The sequence below is a fragment of the Anas acuta genome, chromosome 2 (genome assembly GCF_963932015.1).
Source record: "Anas acuta chromosome 2, bAnaAcu1.1, whole genome shotgun sequence".
Classification (NCBI taxonomy): domain Eukaryota; kingdom Metazoa; phylum Chordata; class Aves; order Anseriformes; family Anatidae; genus Anas; species Anas acuta.
The window spans coordinates 35,545,982-35,569,761 of NC_088980.1; the positions used below are offsets into that span (position 1 = coordinate 35,545,982).

General features: G+C 47.1%; 1 protein-coding gene across 1 annotated transcript; it reads left to right on the forward strand.

The window, feature by feature from the left end:
• Nucleotides 1-2,424: 2,424 nt before the first annotated feature.
• Nucleotides 2,425-6,874, forward strand: EVX1 (even-skipped homeobox 1). Its single transcript, XM_068674268.1, has 3 exons — nucleotides 2,425-3,278; nucleotides 4,786-5,036; nucleotides 5,717-6,874. The coding sequence occupies exons 1-3, from the start codon at nucleotides 2,843-2,845 to the stop codon at nucleotides 6,245-6,247; spliced, it is 1,218 nt and encodes a 405-aa protein (XP_068530369.1). The 5' UTR covers nucleotides 2,425-2,842; the 3' UTR covers nucleotides 6,248-6,874.
• Nucleotides 6,875-23,780: the final 16,906 nt, after the last annotated feature.

The window sequence follows — 23,780 nt, forward strand, 5'->3', positions numbered from 1 at the left end:
GTGCCTGTGTGCGTGTGCTTTCTCCAGCCTTTTGCTGAGCCAGACCGCCCGTGGCAATGGCCAGCATCTCGGGCACAACAAAACCTCCCACCCGCGCTGTACCACGGGCGGCATCCCGGTGGGAACGGATTAATAAACGGGTGAGGAAGGAGGCAGCAGCGGATCGTAAACGAAAATGATAAAATTCGTGGGGATCGGCCAGCGTAACCCACCGGGACCATCCCGCGGGCTTCAGACTGCAGGAGTCGGGGTTTCCCGCAAACTTCCCGGCTGTCACGTTCATGACAGCTCGGGGATCGCTCCCTCGCACTCTGCATTCAGCTCCCCGTTACTGTTTTGTTTAGAAAAAACAGACATGAACTTCCCTTCCTTGCTGTCCCCCAACTCTTAGTTAACGGGGAAATTAACCTCCATCCGCCACAGGCACCTCCAGCCTCCTTCGGCACGGCTACCTGGCCGAGCTGGGAAGGAGCCTGGAGGAGAACAGTCCCGGGGGACCGGGGCTGACCCGGGCCTCGAGGGAGGCGAAACCTTCCCCCACCCCCGACCGAAGGTGACAGGGACACGAAACGGTCCCGCAGCGAAGCGCAGCGATGACGCCGCGGGTCGTGGGAAGCGGACACCAGAGCGGGCACAGCGCTGCCCGAGCAGCCGCGTCCCGCCTTGCCCGGCTCGGCACGGCTCGGCACGGCTCGGCACAGCGTGGCACGGCTCCGCGCTGCCCCGCATTCCTCCGCCCTGCTCCACGCCACGGGAGCAGGAGCGCTGCGGCACCAGGCAAGCGGCGGGGACGGGTTGCTTAATCCGTTCGTCCGTCCGTCCGTCCGTCCATCCATCCATCCATCCATCCATCCATCCATCCATCCATCCACCCATCCATCCATCCATCCACCGCCTGCTCCCCTAGCAGCCGGGCCTGATCCTGCACCCTTCCTCTGCTCGCACGGCCGGAGGAGCGGAGCTTGGCTGCGGCGGGTCCTCAGTCAGGGCAGGAAGGGCACACACACGCGGGTCTAGAGGCTAGCAAGGGAAAGAAAGGAAAGGAAATTTAACGATGGGTTGTCAAAAAATAGTCAAGTTTGCGAGCAGCGCACGCATCACTCGTGTGATGAAAAGCAGCGCGGTCAGGAGCGTGGTGTGTGCATGGTGTGTGTCTGCATGTAAACAAGCATGCGTGTCACGCAAGTGGCATGAGAGATGGGTGGCTCTAGCCCTGTAAAAATTCCTGTTTTATCCCCCTGAAATTAGCATGCTTATCGCTGGGAGCACATCTTAATCCGCGGATCGGGCAGACCCGGAATCCTGCTTGCTTTTTGTTTGTTTGTTCGTTTGCCTCCCTGCATCGTGACCGTCTTGCTCACAGGGCTCTGCAGAAAATCCCAGCGTGTTTCCTATTGCTCTGCCTGTTCCCCACCGAAGCAACGTCACCTCAAATATGCCAGTAAATTCCTTACCGGGTTGGAAACGCAATTGGTTGAATGTTTTCTGTAACCCGACTAGCCAATAACACTCTTAGAAAAAATTTAGAACAACCTAGTTACGACAGATGGTGAAAATGACTTGACACTACATGTGTGAGTCAATATTAACTCGAGAGGAGATACTTGCCGCACTCATTAGAAATACCAAAATACACCAAGGAGTCTACATGTGCGACTGTATCTACGGTGCGAGGTCCCTTCTTTTCAGACAAGTGCTGTCCAAATGGTTGCCCTTGTCATTTCTCTTTTAGCAACATCTGCTAGCGAGCATAAGCTCTGGCCTTGATAACTTGAATTTCTCCGAGTCTGGGTTATTCTTGGCAGACCTTCTTCTTGCAGTTTTCCCTCCTGAAAGCAGATAATAATTTATGCAAAACAATTAATTAAAAAGAAGAAAGGGGAGGAGACAGAAAAACCCTCTTAAAAGCGCAAGAATCATCGAACGAATGAAAACCGTGAAGGAAGAAATAAGAGTAAATGGCAAATATCAGATACCCAGAACAACTGCAGTTAGGAAAAGCGAAGTCGTTTTTATCTTTTCAGCTGTAAAACGCAATAATTTTTAAACCGCATTCTCAGATTTTAAACTATCGTTTTAACACGAATCAATAAAAAGCAATAACGATTATCCGAACAGGCAGCGATACTGAATCAAAACAAGCAGTCAAGGCTATTTCTACATGCGAATGACAGTAGCGCATTTCCTTATCCTCCAGTTTGCAAAGGATTCCTAAAGCCTTATATATGCAGTTATGCGGAAGCTGATTGCCAGCAATAAATAATGCATCGAAGGAAGAGGCTTGAGTGCGTATCTTCTCACTTCCAGGGCGCAGCTAGGGATCTTCGCCTCAATTTTACATCAAGGCTGTGGCTTAAAGCAATCAAAAGGCTAGTTAATTGTCAAGCAAGGCTTCCCCCTGCGGAACTCTAACCGCATGTTACAACCTCTTTGCAGCTCAGCTCCATATGCATCTCTTTTTCACACTTCCCTCTCCATCTCGGGCTCCTACACCTGGTGCATCACGCATTTAGCCCATTAGCTCCGGCTCTTCCTTTCATCTTCCCCATGGCAGACGTTTCTATTTATCCACTGGCAATCAATGTGTGGCGTCACCAGTGGTACTGTAATGACGACTGCACCATTGAGGATGACAGCTTAGAAAGAAGAGGGCAATGGTGATCCCTCCCAGAGCAGCACAGCACAGTGGAGCGCTCGCATCACAAGGTCACCCTATCTCACCGCTGGCTCCTCTGCATTGGCAGGAGAGGGTTGCCGGGTTTGCACAAGGCTGGGGCGGGAGCGGGAGGGAGGGGGGGACGAGATCTGGACTTGTTTCCCCCCTCCCTTAAGCGAAGCCACAATGGAAACCAGGAAGGAGATGGTGATGTTTCTGGAAGGGACACAACTTGGCGCTCTAGTTGGCAAGAGGGTGCCTAATTTGTCCGAAACAGTGGGGAGCCCCGCACAAGAGCCGCAGGAGAAGATGATCCATCGGAACTGCCTCAGCCCCAGACCTGGCCCCTTGTCGTCCCGGGAGAGAGGAGGAGGAGGAGGAGGTGGCGGAGGAGAAGACGAAGAGGAGGTGGAGGTGCTGCCGGGGACAGGGACGGTGCCGGAGAGCCGCTCGGCGGCGGCAGCACTGCTTTCGGCCGGACAGCAGCCCCCCGCCCCGGAGCCCCCCTCCAGCAAAGGGCAGCAGAGCAGCTCGGACACCGAGTCGGATTTCTATGAGGAAATCGAGGTGAGCTGCACCCCGGACTGCGCCACGGGGAGCGCCGAGTACCAGCACAGCAAAGGTACCCAACTCCTTCCCATGCCTCCAGCCCCCTCCCGCTCCCGGCCGGGGGGCAGCGCTCGGGGGGCGGGGGGGCTGCCGGAGGGGGGCTGCTCCCAGCCAGCTGAGCAAGCGGCAAGCGAAGTCGGGTCGGGGGAGCGGGGGAGATGCCCTTGGCTGTTCGGTTCCTCGGCCCCCTCTGCTCCCTGACGAGGGGAGGCAAGCTGGGGAGGCAGAGGACACGACACCAGGCAGCCCCCGCGTCCCTGGAGGGGAGCCAGGCTTCCCGGCGCTCATGCATCAGGTCTGCAGCTTGTCCTGCAGGACCCCCTTTGGCCAAGGACCCCCCACTCCCGATCCTTTTTTATTTATTTATTTTATTCTTCCCCACTGCCTGGACAGTGCATGCTCCAGGAAATCCCTTCCGATCCTCCCCACCGGCGGGGTTTTGAGTGTGAAGGGGATAAGAGGGGGGGCGAGGGGGAGCAAGATCAAACGGGTTTTCTGGCCAAGAGCTGTTTGTGGTTTTGCAGGGTGAAATGTGCCCGGGCGAGTGCGGAAGCGCCCATAAAGACCGTAAAATCGCTCGTCGACTCCTGCCTGCCCGAAGTGCGGCAGCGAAGTCCTTGTTTGCATGTTGGGTTTAAAAAAAAAAAAAAAAAAAAAAAAAGGAGAGGTCCAAATTACCTTGTCACTTCTATGTCTCGGTGGCGCCAGCTCGGAAATGGTCCCAATGAATTAATTGCCTTTGGTCTCGGGCACAATGAGGGAGAGTTGCATTTGAAAGCAAACGCAGCGGCCAGGCCCCTTTTCCCCCTGCCCCCACTCCTTATTCCCACCTTCCCATCCCGGCAGAGCCCCCCCCCCCTCCCCAGCCCTACAACAACCCGCTTTTTCCCCCCTCCCCATTCCTCCATCACTTCAAGAAGAAGCCGGGAAGCACGGAGAGCGCTGTCTGCCCTCTCCCGTCCCTTAGAGGCTTGTTGAAAATATCCCAGGATATCGGAGGCTGAGCGAGGAGTCCCCAAGGCCTGACCCCCCCCCCGCCCCAGGAGGGAGCAGGGTCGCTGCCTGCCGGCTGCTCTGCTCCTGGCCCCTTGCTGGGCTGCAGGAAGGGGCGGCGGAGCCCCGCGATGGGCACACCTGCCTTTCCCAGCCGCTCGGGGTCGGGGGATGCTGCGGCGGTGCGGAGAGCAAGCGGGGCATCCTAGCGGGCACTGCCAGGGAGGGGTGCGTGTGTGTTGGTGGTGTATTATAATTATAATTATTATTATTTTGGGGGAGTGGGTGGGGGTAGCCTTCCAGCCACGGTGAATAAACACCAGCTCAGTCCTATACTCGTGCTTCATCCCCTTCTCCCTGCCCCCTCGGATGTCTCCCTAGCATCCTCGCCACACCGGGGCGGGGGATAGAAAAAGAGGCAAAATAGATGGGGAGGCGTGCGGGGGGAGAAGGGAGGCGGGCGGGGAGCATCCCTCCTCGTCCGCCCGCCTCCGAGCGTGTGTCCCCGCTCCGGGCTCCCCACGCAGGGCCGTGCTCCGAGGCGCTGGCCGGCAGCCCCAGCGGCGGGGGGGATCACCCCAAGGGCAGCGGAGGCAGCGGCGGCTCCCAGGGCTCGCTGGCCTGCAGCGCCAGCGACCAGATGCGCCGCTACCGCACCGCCTTCACCCGCGAGCAGATCGCCCGGCTGGAGAAGGAGTTTTACCGGGAGAACTACGTGTCCAGGCCCCGGAGATGCGAGCTGGCGGCTGCTCTAAATCTGCCAGAAACCACCATCAAGGTACACGCAGCTCGGACATGTTTCCAATTAGCACGATATAAATCTATACGGCCAAACTTCCTTGCAAAACTCGGGGAAGCACTTCGCCAGCACAACCCTCCCTCATCTCTCCCCCCCCCCCCCCCCACACTCCCCGCTCCGCTCCCGCCCCTTTCCTGGCCCTGCCCGCACCCTGCAGCAATGCGGGAGAGGGGACGCGGCTCCCGGAGCCATCCCAGCCAGCACCGCTAATCCGGCCTCTCCCTGCCAGATTATTTTTAATCCTCCCTTCAGGCCAGTCCAAAACTCCCTCGGCTCTTGTGGGAGGGAAGAGGGAGCCAGCAGCGGCTCCGTTTCTCGTTCCTCCCCGCTCTGCTTTGCCTCGTCCATAAATAAAATCCCATCACAATAAAAAAAAACAAAAAAACAAAAAAACACGCCAATAATCCCAGGTAATCCCGTCTGCAGGACGGTAGCGAGCAGGCAAAGGGGTCGGGATTGCCCTGAGTTCACTCGGCAGAGCCGCAGTGGGGGGTGGGAGGAAAGGAAAAGCAGCACCCCAAAGGGCTGCTCCGGTGGCTCTGTCCCCAGATGTACATGGGCAGGAAGGGTCCCCCCGCCGGGGGGACGGTGCCTCTCGGCGGGGGCTCTGCGGGTGCGGGGGCTGCGGGTGACGGCTGTGGCCTCCCCTCTCTCGGCAGGTGTGGTTCCAGAACCGCAGGATGAAGGACAAGCGGCAGCGCCTGGCCATGACCTGGCCGCACCCGGCGGACCCGGCGTTTTACACCTACATGATGAGCCACGCGGCGGCCACGGGCAACCTGCCCTACCCCTTCCCGTCCCACCTGCCCCTGCCCTACTACTCCCACATGGGCATCGGGGCCACCTCGGCCTCCGCCGCCACCCCGTTCAGCACCCCCCTGAGGCCGCTGGACACCTTTCGGGTGCTCTCGCACCCCTACCCGAGACCAGAACTGCTCTGCGCCTTCAGGCACCCCTCTCTCTACCCTGCCCCGAGCCATGGACTCAGCAGCGCCGGGGGCAACCCCTGCTCCTGCCTGGCTTGCCACGGCAGCCAGTCCAACGGGCTGGCACAGAGACCCTCCGGCTCAGACTTTACCTGTTCGGCCACGACCAGGACTGACTCTTTCCTCACTTTCACGCCCTCTGTGCTGAGCAAAGCGACCTCGGTTTCCATGGACCAGCGGGAAGAAGTACCTTTAACAAGATAAGCCTTCGTCTCAGGGTTGTTAAAAATTCGCCCCTTTCCTGGGCGCGCTGCGACTTAATGTACCTACATCCGATGCTTATTTAACCGTGTTCTCTCCCCAGAAGTGGACACCTATGGAAAAAAAAAAAAAAAAAAAAAAAAAGACTAAAAAATAGCTCGGTCTTGAAAGGATTTACATTCCAAGGGGTGGGGTGGGGAAGAAGAAAAGAAACGGCTAGTGATTTATCTCAAAGAAGGATTTTAGGCACGGAAGAGAAACAACACCAAGCCGAATGAAACACATTTCAGTAACTAAGAAATGAGCTGGGACTTTCTTTTCAATTGACGGACTTCCTATCGGGGGCTGGGACTTCTGCAGGTCACGGCAACAAACCTTATGCACAAACCTACGAGACTGAGAAGGAAAATCTGAAATACTTGAAAGAAACATTGTCTTGATAACGAAATGGCTTGTGCGCATGAAGAAAGCAAAGATGTAATCTCTCAGAGTGTTCAGAAAATAAAAACAACGAGCAGAGAGCAAAACCAAAAGGTTTCAGGATTGCAACTCAACAGTATTATCCAGTTATTTCTATAGCGAAAAAACAATGCTTTACCATAAAGAAAAAACTGACATTCTGTACATTGCTATCGTGGTTTAATTGCATTCTTTACTCTCCCTTGTCTCCTCCTTCGTTTTGAGCAGAAATCCAGCAGTACATCTCCTCTTTCATCCCAACTTTTGTTTTTAAGAGGCAGACTGGAATTGGCAGGGAAAAATACGAGCTCCCGCTTCTTCATGGGTCAGAGCTATTTGTCCTTTAAATAACAATGTCCTATTATCAGTCGCTGAAATGTGCACACACCGATGAAATTAGCAAGTGATGTATATGTAAGGAGGGTTTTTGAATATCGAATGTATAATGCTCTGTGAGCAGAGACCCCGTGCCAAACGCTAACAAGCCGCCAAGGGAAGAGATTAGGTGACAGGGAGCAGAACTCCTTCAGACAATCACTAGTCTGTAAATTGGAGCAAAGGCGATTTCCCTTCCTTTGTACTTCAGCCTTCAGTTCTCTCATTGGCTTTTCTTTGCTGCGCTTTTTTTTCTTCTTCTTCTTTTTTATTATTTTTATTTAATTCGAGTGTTGGGTTTTGTGTGTCCTTCCCCACCCCTACTCTTTGCATTTGTATGTGTCCTTCACACTGGTCTCTCTTCCTTCTCGAGGAGGATTTCTTTCACAAAGCCCCCCGCCCCCCGCCTTCCCCTTCAGGTATTTCGGAAGGAGGTAGCATCAGTGCTTTTGCTTGGATTTCTATCAGCCTAAAATTTAAAAAACAAACACGGACACCGGACTGGGTGGCAGTTTCTTCCAAACCCGAAATTGTTTGATTCTATTTTTAAATAGCCCAAAGACTACACTCCCATAATTTGTTACCGTGTTGGAATAAGATACACTAACAGCAACAATAACACCACCACCGACTATAATAACAGACACATTTTAACAACATATCACCCACATTTTTATTGTGCTTGTTTAAGAAGAAAAAAAAAAGAGTAAAAGTGTTGCTTAAGCCGAATTTCACCTTCGCGCAGTTTCTAATAGTTACAGTTCAACAAGCAGGAAAATAAATGCTGGACAGAACAAAGACGTGTTGACACCTCCGCTATCTACTTTGTGTTAAATTGCTGAGGACCCTCTGGTTTATTGTCACACTAGAGACTTTTTGTCCTTAGGACAGGGAGCAAAGAGCAGCGTTTCCCTGCAGCGGATGGAAAGCGGGGAAGAGACGCGGGCGTGCCAGGATACATTTTTCCAATCAAAATTTGTTTATTAGAGCTTTTTTAAAAAACGGATCCAAAGTCACCATCTTTAAATCATTAAGGGCAGATTGTTCCTCCCTCTCTGAAGGAGATGTCCTCATGGACATGGAAACTGATGGCCCTTTTTGGACACTCACAAACAGACTCTCCTCCCCCCACCCCCGGAAATAACAATTGTAAACAGAGTCCAAGGGCAGAGCTAAACAAAATCCTGGCTTTGCAGGCGCCTTTTCCCCCTTTACTTTATCTTTTAGCAGGCACGAGAAGGAGCAGCCCGGTAAAACAGGAGCTAAGCAACGACTGCCCGATACAGCCCCCCTGGCGTCGCCGTGGAAAGGCGGCTTTGGAGAGGAGGGGAGCAGCTGGATGCTGCGGGGTAAAAGCGGGGGCTCCAAGGTGGCACTGCCTCCATCCCCGAAAGCACCTGCTGGGGTCGCAGGGCAGGATCCGGCCAAGGCTGCTGCCCAGGGCAGCGGAGCGGCGGGAGTAAGGACCGCGGCGTTTCTTCGCCAAATGCCCCGGGCTGCAAAACGCTATGGGCTAGGGCGCAGGGCTATATAGGGAGAGATCCACGCAGATATACGTTTATCCATATATATATATATGTGAGATGGGCGTGCGAGGCGGCGGCTGCCGCCCTCCTGCCCGCAGCCCGGGCTGGCGGTGCCTTCGGGCGCACGGCAGAGATTGCCTGCGACAGGTAAATGGGCTCCGGGTCGCAGTAATGCCGAGAGTATTTTCAGTTAATAGGGGAGGGAAAATGAGGTGTCTGGAGCGATATTGGAAAGTACAAGATCGATGATCCGTCCTCGTGTCCAATCAGCAGCCTTTAATTGACTGTATTTTCTAGGTAATTGAGCCGCTGTGCTCCTAAATTGAAGTGGAAGATATAACAATACATCTCGCCGGGAGGAATTACTCATTACTTCATAATGAAATTTTCCTTTTGCTGCGTGGGGCCGCTGCCGTTAACGCCTTCGCCGCCGGCGGGGATGCCCGCGGCCCCACGCAGGGCGCCGGCTCCGGGCACGCGTGGGCCATGGCCGGGGGGGGGGGCGACACGGGGCACCCGATGTACAAGGGCTCTGCCTGGGTCCCCTCGGGTCCCCCTCGCCTATCCCTGGCCGGGGCCGAGCCCCTCGGAGGGCGCTGGGCAGTGGCGGCCGGGCGCAGCCCCCCGGGATGCTCCCACCCCGGGGGGCTCGGGGTACCCCGTGTGCCGCCTGGGCTCCTCTTCGCAGCCAGCCCGGTTGAGCTCCAAAAGGCCTTCCCCGCCTTGTTAGCGTTTGATTGATTGCCTTATTAAAGCGTGTTCTTGTAAGTGTGACCGAGCTGATTGCACTGCATATGTTTGGGATAATGCTCATTTTAAACAACTGAATAATAATAATACTAATAAAAAAAGGACCAGAAGAGGAAGAAGATGAGCTCTAGAGAACGGGTTAAGCCTAAACGATCCCGGGGAGCGGTGTTGTAACTCGCGCATTAAATTGCTCCGTTACCATCAAATCACTCAGCCCTTTTCGGCTCTACTCAGACCATCTTTGTTGTGCTTTATGTCACCTTCTGTGCCATTAAGTGAGATAGCGCCGAGACTACCGCTTACTTCCCCGTCTCAGGCTATACGTTTTTATTAAGGCTGTATGATTAAACTGGATCGGATCTGCTTTCCCAGCACGATTCTTTACTCCAGCGCCCAAATCATTAGAAAATCGGCTCTCCATATTTCACATTTTCTGCTCGGTTGTTAGGTCGTTTTCCAGCACCTGCAGCAAGGCGTGCGGCTCCTTTAGCTTTTGGCTTGTATATCTCCAGGATCCTTTTGTTTCCTATTATTCTCCCGCTCGCCTGCCTACTTAATTTTACTACCGAGTTTAGCCCCTGAAAACACTCTCCGCCATATGGCACCCCAAGGCCCGCTGTCCTGCCCCTTACAATAGCGTCACCCGGGGGTAAAGCCACCGCCAGGACGACTTGGAGTCTCTATAGCACGAGTGGCTTCATCCAGGCGCATCAGGTTCCTGCACGGGTGTACGGGGGAGGGAAGCGGCTCCCAAATCCTTCACCCCCGAGCCCCCCGTTTGTTGCCCGCTCCCTGCAGCTCGCCTTGCTGCGTCTTTTGCAAGGGTCGCGTCCCGCTCCGCACCCGAGTGCTGAGCGCGGGGCGATTGCGGGGAGGGTGCCACGAAGGGCTGCGGTTCGGGCAGACCATGGTTAGGGCAGGTCCCTGTCTTTGCCAACTTTTTTTCTTCTCTTTCTCTCACTTCAAACAAACAAGCAAACAAAACAACAAATAAATCACCATAAGACACCTCCCCCCCTTTTTTTTAGTCATTTAAACTGAGTATGCCTACAACCAGGCACAAAGCTCAGGTTTACTCTAATAATAAAAAAAAAATAAAAAATAAAAATAAACAAATACCCCCCCACACACAACATTTTAAAGAATCACCATCGGTGTATTTCATGTACATATACGTAAACACAAAGCAAACGGGCAAAGCGATTTTCCCCGCTGCCCTCTCTGCGAAGAAGTGACTGGGACTTCTTGAGAAACAGAAATTGCCACTTAAGAACATCACATGAAAGTATTAAGTAATTATTTAAAACAAGGCTGTTTAGAAAAATATTTGTATTTATTGCAGCTGCTCGATTGGCCTCGTTAAAGCTGGAGAGCATTTAAATTGTGTTACAGTCTCATTTAAATCCAGTTTCGTTCCAGCAGGCTGCAGAGCCTGAATAGAACCAATCACTCCATAATGATGATGAATGAGAAATTAATTCAGATACAAGCAAGACAATTTAGGCCTTCATCTGTTTAAATAGCCTTCCAAGATTATTCGCAATTGCAGGTCACAGTTTTAATCAATTGTCCAATCTTGTGAAAGTCATATCCTTGCATCTTCATCGAGATTATTTATAGCGCGGCGAAGCCCTGTGAAAGGTATACGCTCTTAACAGGAACAATTACTTAAAGGGAAGCGTTCGCAAAATGAAAAACAAATGCCTCCGTGGGCAGTAAATGATCAAATGCCTCCTCGCTCTCCCGACACATCCTTCTCCGCTCGGGGGGAGGGAGGGCACTGCAGGCAGGGCGACAAGGGGACAATTGCCCCCGTCCCCCTACAGCCGCGTCGGTCGGCAGCTCCGAGGAGAACCCATCCCTCAGGGCCCCCCCGGACCCTCCCCGGACCCCCCGGGGGCGATGCCTGCCGTAGGTGCCCGCAGCCCTTGGTGGGGAGCAGCCTTCAGCCAGCCCCGGGATGCCAGCCCCGGTGGCGGCGTGGACCGGCGTTTTTTGGCTGTGAAGTTGAAGCAGGCCGTTTGGGGAAGTCGGGAGGGATGCTGCGCTTCTCGAAGGGGACCTGGCAAGCAGGGAGGAGGACGGCTTTACTCGTCGGTGCCCCTTCTCTGAGCACAGCCTTATTTACAGGCGGCCCTAAAACCCCTCGCCCCCCAAGGCGTTGCCTGGAAGGGCCGCTTCGGGCTCCTGCCCAGGCTCGGAGAAACACCTGCTGCCCCAAAAAGCTCAGCCAAAGGGAAGGCGGCACGAAGGGGTGCCTAGGTAAGGGCAGCGCCCGACCCCATGCCTCTTTTCCCCGGGAGCCTGTGCGTGGGAACCTCCGCCACGCGTGGGCACCGTGGGTCCCCCGGCCTCGTTTGATTGCTGCAGCAGCCTCCTAAATTTGGTCGCAGAGAGGGGTGGTCGCGCTGCCCCCGGAGAGGTGGGGGTCCCGGGTGGGAGGGTGCAAGGGGGGATGTGACACGTCCTGCCGGGGAGCCCCGGGGGTGCGGTTTTCCCGCACCTCGTCTCAAAGCTGGGGGCTGGGGAAGGGCTGGGGGGTTTGGGGCGCACCCACCCGTGGGCACCGCCTGGATTTTGGGCACGGGGATGGGCACGTGTGTCCGTGTCCCTGCTCCCGACACAGGAGCCCGAAGCAGAGCTGGTGTCTAAAACAAAAGCCTGCCTGCAGGACCCCTGAAGCTCCGAGGAGCCAATCTCAGCAGCGGACTTTGATGTATTGCTGTCCAATTAGTGCCTTTAATTGGTGTCCTCTGGGACTGGCAACCCGGGAGCGGGGACGGCAAGCGCTCTCTCAGCAAGCCCTGCCCGCCTGCAAGGCAACAAATAGATAACCCGGCTGGGGGGCATGGATCCTGCACCCCCCCGAGCAGCCCATCGGCCGCTTGCAAACCTTCCCACGGGGCTGGATGCCCACGGACACGGTGTGCCCGCAGACACGGGGTGCCCACGGACACGGGGTGCCCAGGCAGGGAAGGGGAGCGGCTGTAGCTGCCCCCTCCTTTAGCTCTGGAGCGGGGGGGGGTGGGGGGAGGTTGATCAGCGCTGTTTAAAACATACCGCACGTTCCTTCCAATTTGGCTAATGAAGGTCGTCTGTTGAGCGTAATTTTAGAGGTTAAATGAGGCTGACTGCAGATTTAAAGATGCTTGATAAAACGTTTTAGTTAAATGCCACGTACTGTATGTATAGATCCCATTAGAGCGCTCTAGATTTACCTTGGGGGAGGAGGAAACAAAACAAATACACAAACAGGCAGGGAGGAAAAAGCACTGCCAATTTATTCCAAACCAAAAACGCTCGGTCGAAAAAGAAATTGATCGCTTCATCCATCAAACGTATAAAATACATTTCTGAGATCAGAAGTCGCTCTGAAACAGAGAGAAACGGGGGGAGGGGAGGAGTTCGTTCTTGACAAGAACCCTCAAAAGGGGCGTGCTAGGGAAAAAAAGAGGAATAAACGACAGCTGTCACTGTAAGCTCACCTTGATGCAACTCTTCTTTTCTTTTCTTTCTCTCTCTCTCTTTTTTTATTTTTTTATTTTTTTTTTATTTTTTCCCCCGGATAGCCATAAAACACTTTAAGAAAAAAATCACCTGAAGGCAGAGGAAGATGAGACTTTTCATTAATAAAGAAATAAATTTGGCAAAATTTGGCTGACTTGTCTAAACCGATGTTAATGGAGCCGTCTCTGGGGAAGGTATTCAGCCCGAGGCTGCCTCTAGAGCCGCCAATCCCTAGTACCCGGGTACACCTCGACACAGCCAACTGACTTTCTGTGGGAAAACATCTCTGGTCGATATTTGTAAACGGAACTCTTTTATTTGCTCTTCTGCATTCACTTTTACAACATTTTCTTTTTTTTTCCCCCACATTTATTTCAAACAGCAATATAATGTTACTTTAGGGGCATCTTTTACAGCTGGTCCCCAGAAACTAAGACCTAGACATGTGTCATACAGTGCTACCAAAAATCACAGCCTGAAAATGGCTCTTGCCTACCTCATGGAGAGACCCCAGTTTACACCGAGGTGTGTGCACTCAGTTTCTTATCCAGGAAAAAAGACTCTGTTCAGCCAGTTCTGCCAACAGCTTTATTTCACCCTGCTAAATTTTTATTAAAACCCTTTTTTTTTTACTTGCCAATTTGGTTACCTGTAATCAGATCCTGAAGTTCCTAACTAATCCCCAAAATACATTTTTGCTTCCTTAGGAGAGGTTTGCTTACTGGTATTTCACTGCAGGATCCAAGATGAACTGCAGAGCAAATAAAGTAACTACTATTATGAGATCCCCACAATTAATGTGTGGCCTTGTACTCCCATAGACTGTGAATCACTCCTGGGAATGAATTACAATTATTCTAACATTTACTCAAGCCTGTGTACTTTAGGGAGGGTTTTTCTCTAATGTGGAGACATTGAGTCATAGGTTCCAAAACCACTTTCCACAAATGACCTGACCTGAAGTAAAATTTAATCCAAAACTGAAAGGTCTGGTTTACTAAACCTTCATCTAGAAACGAGCACAGACTCGCCTCCTCTGACAACTACAAAATAAGTTGAAGATCATAAAGAAAAGGAAAGGAAAAAAAAAAAAAAGAAGAAGAAGAAGAGAGGAAAAACCTAGCTTTGTCAATGTTTATACTCCCCTTGTAGCCAGCTGAAATGTGGATTGGGATCCATTCCAGAGTCAGGAGAGTGCTCAGCCAGATGACAGGGGTTGGTTTAGCTCCAAATGATAGTCCTAACACATTCCTGGTTCAGTGGCAATGCGGATTTGGATGAGTGGACAAGCCCAAGTGTCTCAGCTGTTCTCAGTCCTGCGCAGTGCATTATTGCCCATTAATGCTTGCTCACAAGATACAAGAACACCCCTCTCCCTTCGTTTTGGCACTCAGAGCTTTCCACCGGAAAGCCCGCATGTCATTTGGGTCACAAAGGCAGGATTTTACAACAGAACTGTACTGCAGTAATGAGCAACCAAATCATTGCTGATAACAAGGCAGTTACTCTTGCATCTTTTTAGCCCATTTATCTAATCTAACTTCAGATTATGACATGAGATCCTCCATGAAAAAAGGCAGTAGCATCACCAATTACAGTTCCCTACTCTTGATGTCAGTACAGCAGTCTATACCCATGTCTCTGACACACCTACTGATTTTTGTAATATAATCTTCCAGCTGGCAACTTGCAACCCAAGGACTGTGGCTAAGCATTTCTAAGCTAATAGTGCAAGATGAATTGGAATACAGGCAACAAGACTTCCATTTTCTAATGATGCTTCACATTCACGTTCACAGTGGGAGTTTGGTGTGGAATCTGCAGGTCCATGTATGGGAATCAGAGACATTGATGCTGTGCTTGGTTCCCAGTGCTGATATCCCTGACATTCATCCTGGATGGCATTCCCCAGCCCAGTATTCCCCGTACAAACCCAAATCACAGTTTTAACCCACACTGGGACAGTTACCTGAGATTTGGAGTAAGTGATGATCAGCGACATCATGCAATTTTAGCACATCCAGATGCTTGTACAATTCCTATATCTTATGCAAAGTTTTTACCCAGACACTTTGTCTTCAGCACCAACTTCCCTTCTTAGCCAAACAAAAGATACTCTTAGATCTGTTTTATAATTCTTGATACCCAGGTTGGCAGTTAGGGTGACATTTTCTACATATGTGGTTTCACGGTGACATGGCAACACCATACATAAGACACATACTGCTATGTAAGTCCACAAAGGGCAAAAGCCTCTACCCTAATAGCTCCAATCACTTTTTATGCATGAGCATAATTCTCACAACAGCGTCTTCTTGAAAAGCAGTTCTAAAGTTGAGCATCTGTATGCATGTCATTTCAGTTTGGCATAACCACCCCTCCATGCTACTTAAGTCATGTTTACAGTAATCTTCTATACCAGTAGAAATTCAAGAGTTGCTGTTACCCCCCTCATACTGATGTTTTTTTTTTTAAATAAGTCTCCAAGATGTTATTTCCCAGACTCATTAAATTTTTGTTTTATAAATTGCTAGTTTAACTCTAGAAAAGCCTACAGCTTTACCTGTACATCTGAAACTGTTACATTTCCTCCCAGTTATTTATTGTGATGCATTTAACAGCAAAAGACTTTCAAAACAGGTGCCTGATGTGACCTGACATACTAGCACATGGAGAATCTTAGTAGCATATGCCAACCACGATTCACTCTCACGGGTAAAAACAAACAGAAAAGTCCAGAAAAGAAAAATTCTCCAGTTAGCTTATTTCTAATAAAAGATGTTCAGCAATTTATATGTCTGTTCTGCTCAGCTAAATTACTGAACTTTTATTTCCCAGGATTTTCCATGAAAGGGCTTTGCATACTGTACTAAAGTACCTCTCTGTCTTCACTCTGACAACCTAAGCAAACTAAATTTGAGTGATCTGTCAGTGTGAGGCACTTTCTCCAGTTATTGAGCTTTGAGTGAGCCTTTCTCCTACACTATCTCCAATTTTACAGTCTCCTTTTTAAAAGCATGTATGAGGGTATTTAGCATTTGTTCCAGCAGTGGTCTGTCATTCATGTTTCATCTTCTATTTAACATTTCCTGTACAGGCAGCCAAGAATTGCACTAGCCTGGAAGCAGTTCTGCAGCACTGCAGTGGGACCTCATGTTCACACATTTCTCCATTATGATCTTGTTTTTCTCTGTCTCTCTCTTCTAGGACATGCTCCCCAGTCTGTAAGGATAGCTTTCATCCTTTGTTCCTAAATGTCTTATTTTACGTTTTACAATATTTAGAGTCTATTTTTTTTGCCAAGCCAAATTTCTCTGTGACATTTATGCACCTTAGCTGTAGGGCTGTCCTGCTACCTAGGACAGATTTACTAAAGGAAAAAAAAAGGATCATAACCCCCTGATAGCTCTGCTCTGTGTACTGTCATCTCTTCATAGACAAAATAAAGGCTACAAAGGTGTGCAGGTGCCACATACACAAATCCTTGACACAAATTTGATCAACATTGGGCATGTACTTACTTCTGACTACCTGATTAAACCAGCCAGTAGTGCTGATCCCACCACTGTAGAATCTTGCTAGCAGTAGTCAAATTTCCTGATAATTTCTCTATTGGCAATTCTTCTTGGTGATCTTTAAATCAGACAATGCTTAGGTTGCTTGACAAATCTACTGATCTGGGACACTGTACAATATAGTGATAATGCATAATAAACCAAGATTAGAAAGTTGTGTGGTAATTTCCTTACAAAAGCCTAGGCTGAGGCATTTATCAGCTAAACCCATAATCTCATCAAAATAAATCAAATGTGCAATGCCAAGACCTATTTTTCATAAAACTATATTGATTGACATCATTTGTATTCCTTTCCTAAATTCTTTATTAAATTAATCTCATGTCAGTTTTGCTTTTACTGTCTTTTATATTGGTGTCATGCTAATCAGCCCACAGTTACTGGGTCATCTCCTTCTTTCCTTTTTAATAGAAGCACAACTTTATCTCTTTTGGAATTTCACCAGTTTTCCAAGATCTCTTGCAAATAAACCTCAGAGTTCTCAGTCACTGCTTTAAAACCTCCTGTATCTCTATCCTGTTAGGCATTGTTTGATATCCTCTTCAGCTAATGACCTTATCAAAAGTACTTAACCTTCCTCTTTTGTTCCAATTACATTGCCGTGCTTTCCAAATGCAGGTTAAAACTTCCAGCTAGTGTCAGTTGAGAGTTTTTTTCTCTTTTTTTGCATACTTTAGAACTTTTTCTAACTGTTCTTATGCATATTACCATTGCATTTTTCCTGTTGTCTTTAGCTTCCCTTATCAACTTCCTACATTTAAACATTTTTAATATATGTTAATTGCAGTCTATCACAGGTCTCTCTGCATGCTGTCCAGTGATCTTTTCACTTAACTTATTTGCCATCATTTCTTTCTCTTCCAGAACTGTTCTGTACTTAAAAATCTGCCCTCCATGTAGATATTGCTCAGAATTGCTCATATTCAATGTAATTTCCGGTCTCTAGCCACCCACCAGTTTCCAGTCTAAAAATTAATTCATCAAAACAAGGTCCAAAAAATAGCTTTTTCCATGCTGGACAACATGCCTTTCAAGTTGGAGAATTATCTATGATTTTTAGAAACTACCAGTGATGGTTTACTGCTAGCTGCATAAGAAAAAGTAGCACATGTGCCGTACTGAGTTTGTCCAGATGCTACTATTTTTATTCCTAGATATTGCAGACAAATGTTTAAGAGGTAATTCATCCCATTCTTGGGTTTGATTCGGCAGTTTGCGACACACCTCTGTCAGCATTCCTGGTCTTTGTTAGTTAGTACATCAATCCATATGCATTTAGTTGTGAGTTATATTTACCAACAGGTCCTCCCTCCTTCCACTGCTTTTACCTACTCTATCTGCTTATCCAGATTATAATCTGAATGTGGTGCTCCGTTCACATGACTCATCCCATCAGGTTGACTCTATCTTTTCCCCAGTAAGAATTTCCTGCTCTGGGTCTGTGTTACCCACACACCCTTCCACTGATGTAGAGGAATCCAAAACATTCATTTTCTTCACATTCTTTGTTACATTGGCTCAAAGTTTGTTGTTTATTATACCATATTTGCAGCTGGAAACATGTCTGTATCTTCAGCTGTCTTCCCTGGGGTCACTGTATTAATGTCCTCCTGCTGTTCTAGCTGCTTTCCAGCCACTCCCTTACCCATGAACGAGACACAGGATTCATCCAGCCTCTCTCCTACTAGTGCATGTCCTACTCTTCCATCAAAACAAATGTTCAGTTTCATACCAGACGTAAAGCCCTGAGTTCACTTAATGTTTTCTGCTTTTTACAACACACAAGCAAGGAAGGCTCTCTAAAAGATTTGTATGAGCAGTCATCTAGACTTTCCTCTTTTTTTTTTTTTTTTCTCAAATCCCCAAAGACTTCCTTTAACCCTCTGACACTAGTTTCAGCCAGTGTCAGAGTGGACACTTCCAGGATGATTTCACAATCATTTCTGCTTACACAGTGCATTAACTCTTGTTTTTTAATTTAACTTTTTTGGTGACTTTCTTGTCATATTGGCTGTTTGTAACTTGACAAAGATACCTACATGTTTTCTTTCTTTCTTTCTTTCTTTCTTTCTTTCTTTCTTTCTTTCTTTCTTTCTTTCTTTCTTTCTTTCTCTCTCTCTCTCTCTCTCTCTCTCTCTCTCTCTCTCTCTCTTTCTCTTTCTCTTTCTCTCTTTCTCTCTTTTTTGTTTTTAAAAAATATTCTATTTATTTATTTATTTATTTTTAAAAAAGCTCTGCAAGTCATTTAAGCCCATGCTTTGGAAAGCTTATGGCACTAGGCATTTGGTTTAGCAAAGGATTGCTACATCTCTGTGTGATCCTGTGCCAACAGCTAAGGGACTTGTTGATCTCAGTTTATTTCAGTTCAGTCCATTTCTGGCAGCTTTCACATTCCCCAAAGCTTTAAGTAATATCATGTTATTCTGTGCCATCATGGAGACCTCTAGTGCAATGCTTATCAATGACAAAATAGAAGTGATGGCATATGGATGCATTAAAGCAAATCTTAAATTTTTGAATCTGAATACTTTTTCTAGCACTTTTCTGAATCTTTTTCCAATTTGTCTATATTCTTTACAAAGTGAAGATTGTATTCTGTTAATAGACTTATGCTAAATACAGTTAAAAATATCTCTATACTTGCTACCTCCATTTGAATTACTCCTATGAGCTACAATATCACTTTGGGAATTCATGGTTGGTGATTTTCTTTTACTCCTTCAGAGGTTAAAAACTTTTCAAAAACAGGCTGTCCCACATCCACATTCTGTGACAAAATCAAATGCAATACAACGTGTGGGGCCATTTACCACTTGATCCAGGAAATTTAGTCAAAGTGATATGTCCTTTAAATTTATTTATGTTCAAAGATATTTGTATTCTTTTCCAGCATTTCTCCCCCCCTCAAAATATTGATAAAATTAATGAGCAGTGGTGATCCATAGGAAAACTGCTGGAGGATCTGTGGTAGTTTTCCCTTTAGGTCAGGACTGTCTCCTTTGCTGATCTATTAGTTATCTGTTTTTCTACCTAATATGTGTTACATTTAAATAGTATTACAATTTGACATTAGAATCTGGATTAAATCAAAAGACATTATTCTGAGTCTGCTAAAGAAATGCAGATATCTTTGCCAACCAAATATACTATCATTAAAAAAAAAAAAAAGAAAGAAAGAAAGAAAAAAGAGCAGATCCTTTTAACAGGACTTATTCTTCCTTAATAAAGCAGACAAACAAAAATGCTTTTGATGACAATTAGTTGTGTGGCCATCTTCTCATTTTTGTTGGTTGCATCTTACATTATTTTTTCAATGGTTCTGCCTGGGAGCAACTATTCATTTTAACTTTGGTATGCTGATTTTTTTTTCCCATGCTCTTTGAAACTGTCTCAGTATTATAAGACTTTCTACATGCCTTTAATATGCCCTGTGTTCTTCAATGTCTTGTGGTATTCTTTAAAAGGAAGTCTAGAATTCAATTGCATAGATAGGTTATCTACTCAATTTGATCATCTGCATTTGCAGCCTGCTCTTCAATCAAGCACGCTTGGGACTTTTTATTCCACAATTTCAAACTCTTCTATCTGTTAGCAGACAGGCCAGAACGGCTTTGCCAAATGAACTCATTTTGATGTTGCTATGTGAAATGTGCAGAGCTCTGAATTTTAACCTTGGGCACAGTACTTGCTGTGATTATGTTGTATTCAGCTCCAGTATCTATTTGGAATTCACTTTTTATCCATTTCTTTCCAGTGTCAGAAGCCAATCTGCTGTAGAATCTAACAGTGTAGATTTAATTAAGAGACTTAGTAAAACCTTTGTTTCATTAGCAGAGCTTCATCTTCCAGCTGCATTTTCACATGTGCGTTTTACTATTGGAGAGCAGTGCCAACACCGTTGCATTGTGTCAAATCTCTCCAGGGTTATTGCAAACAACCCTGGTCCCTACAACGTGCTTCCCCTTGCAGCCTCACATTCGGTTTGGGCATGTGTTTTCAATTGTACACTTCATTCTTTCAGCACTTATTAGATACTTGGATTAGGAAAACATGGTTTCTGCTGTGTTTCAAATACCTTTGCAACTTCGAATTTGTCTCTCACATTAAAGTTGTGGTGGCCTAGTTATCCTTTATTTTGTCACAGATAGTTTTGTTTAGTCTGTTAGTCTGTTAACATTCATGTGATTTGGCTTTACTACACAGCCTGATGACTTAATGGGTCAATCATTTCAACAAGGAGGTATTCTCCGCTAAACAGAATTTCTTTCTTTAAAAGATATGTCTTTTGCATGGCTCTTCACCCTGCTACTTTGCACAACACATCAAATTCTCCTTGTATTAATCTTTAAATCTATATTAAGAAAACCTTTCTGTATTTCTAGCCATTCGTTAGTTTTGCATTCAGTTACAATATTGCAGGTAAGAGCATACTACTGCTTCTTTCTAATGTAAAATTTCCAGTGTTATGATTTTCATAATCCCTTCTGCCCCTTACACTAGGCTTCTATGTATGCCAATAGAGGTAGCTCAGGCTTAACTCTAGCAGAGCCAAGGTACTGCTCCCCGAGCAAAGCTCTGTTCTGCAATTGCCTAAGCCAAGAAATATTTTATTCAGCTGCTGCCAGGCTCCAGTCACTAGTGCAAAGAGGATCTGGGGAGCAAGGTCTAGCAAGTATGTATCCCAAATGGCTTCAGAGACTAGCCTGTACACAAAATTGTATTAAGTGTTTTTTTTTTTTTTTTTTTTAAAGGAAACCCTTACACATGGGTAGAGGTATGGTGTGATCCATTTGGCCCCTTCACAGACAGCTGCACAGCAGCCCTGTCCCAGGATGCAGACTACTCTGCAGGAAGGGACGGATCCCCGTGTGTGTCTGCTCCTCCTTGCTCTTGGAGAAAGCCCTGGTGCTTAATACCAGCTTCTTCATGAACTGCTAGGGCTTGGGATACTTCTGGAGCTCCTGTTACCTTTTTAAGACCAGCTTTAGTATGCAGAGGAGCTTTTGTGCAAGGCACATAATACTAAACCTACCTGTTCTGTCAGATTCTGCTTGAGGCAGGATTTATAAAATGGTAGTGAGGAAATATGTACATTGCAACCACTCTTATGCTGTTCCCAGTAGATTCATACTTCAGAATTTAGCGATGATCTTTTCATCTTAACTAGATTCAGTTCTGCGTAATATTCATTCATTTCTCTTGAAGAGGCATTGAGTTTGTAGTTCAGATTGTTGGGTCTAGAATAACTTTCTTCTTGTTTCTGACAACATTTGCATTTTAAATGGTTTGCTTTTAATAGCCTGTCTGGAAACCTCAGCATTGCACACAACAAATTCTGAAGTATTATTGACAAAAGCACTAGCTTCTGGATCACCCCTGGAGCTTGCACAGAAATGGCAGCAACAAATCATTTAAAAAAAGTTGGATAAAGCAGAACTTGCAAATGCAACATCTCACTCTGCAGACACAAGCCTTCTGTAAGGGTAATTAATGACTCTTGTTAATTCCAAGACATAATTTATAAAGGAGCCAACTTAAGACAATCATGAGGAAATGAGATAAATAATCAGCAGAAACAATAAAGATCAGTTGTGACATAATTGCAGAACAGCATTCAAGGGCTCAGAAGATCTAATGCCTTTCTATTCCTTAATCAGACTGAATATCGCATTGCAGATGTTACTTATTCAAAGATTGTTGTGTGTGCATCTGAGTCTATATAGCATGTCTCTGACAGCAGCTGCCAAATGAAGTGAGTATATGTAGCTTTTCCATTATCTTCTATGTGTGGAAGAGACTTTATTTATTTATTTATTTATTTATTTTTAATAGCAGAACTCATAAGAACTTAAATGTTCAGAAAAGCTGTTTTTAAGCTAATATATAACTTTGGTATATACAATAAAACACAGCTTTCATGCTTCATGTGTTGAGGAAGAATGCCTGAAGTTCCCAAAATCTCCCCCAAAAGACCAGTCAAACCAGAAAGGATTGCTGTAACTAGGTTCACCTTGTGGCACTCCCACTTGGGGAAATTCAGTAGGGTAGTGTCTAGAAATGATGCAGTCCATTCTGGAGACTCTTGAGCAATGTAACACTTGCCTGTGTTATTGGAGTAGGAACATTCTTTTACACATGACTCGGTGTCTCACCATTTCTGTGTATGTCAATAAAAGCCTAAAGACGTTTTTGTCTAAACTGTAAGCAGCTAACAGACTTCAGACTTTACAAATAACCATAAACTATAACATCATCTTGACAGATCAATTTTTTTGCCATCATGCAGGCAGCTGAGCTAAAGCCTCTGCATCCTCTCAGTTACTACAAGGGCTCTTTAGCCAGTTCTGTGCCACAGGACTAGCTGGGAAAGGCATAAGGAACACCGAATGGACAAAACCAAACATTTCACCTTATTTGCTCCCACTTCAGAGATCCTTGTGTCAGGTCACTGTTCTGACACAGGAAAAATGTTTCTTCTTGGAAGACAAGTTGCAGGCCCATGCCTGTTTCTTACGGTAATACATGTTTTCTAAGCAGTAAAGGGCTACTACATATTCTTCTTTCCCCAATTTACTCTTTCTCACTAGCTCCTGGCTAAAGCATGTGGTTGCAGATGTGAATCAGAAAATCTGCCAGAGCATGATGCTCTCCACCCACATGTTTTGTTACAGGCAAGGATGACAACCTTCCTTATTATTGTGGTTGCCTGATGTTTCCCATGATATAATTCTCTGAGTAACTTCCAATTTTGCCAAGCACCACAGAAACTTTCTATGCTGGGCATACAGTTCATGGTAAATGTACACACACATATATTTAAGCAGAAAATAAACTATCACTTCTAAGAAGGATTATGGAGCAAAACATGGTGTTCTTCCCATGCTAAAAATTTCTGTTGACCTTCTATTTGGAAAAACATAGGTCATATCTCCCCTATCTTGAAATCTGGCAGCCTTTATTCATTTGTGGTCTTTACTCGTGGATGAGTCTTTTACCATCCCTTTGAGACGCTCCTCAAACTTGCCATCATACAAGCCTCTGAAAAATTATGGCTCTCAAGAGCTCAGTAGGAGTATTTTAAGACTGACTGGACTACAAAGTCATCATCTCTCTTGTGTTCTCGGTCTTTGACCCACTGAATTGTGACTTATTCCCTGGGCAGTGACACATGTCCATGTACCCCAAAATATTCCATAGCTTTGGAATGAGGTTACTCCTATGAGAAGTGTGAGATGGTTAGTATAAATCCTATCAGGAGGGTAGTAGAGCACAGACACCTCTATACACATATATATCACTATATGTACAATAGTAGGCAGTTCTTTTTCATCTAGATTTTGCAAT

Bases quoted from the DNA above. Each gene is read 5' to 3' on its own strand.
- EVX1 (XM_068674268.1), top strand. From the start codon at position 2,843: ATGGAAACCAGGAAGGAGATGGTGATGTTTCTGGAAGGGACACAACTT. The intron at 3,279-4,785 runs GTACCCAACTCC...CTCCCCACGCAG, and splicing joins CGAGTACCAGCACAGCAAAG to GGCCGTGCTCCGAGGCGCTG. The intron at 5,037-5,716 runs GTACACGCAGCT...CTCTCTCGGCAG, and splicing joins TGCCAGAAACCACCATCAAG to GTGTGGTTCCAGAACCGCAG.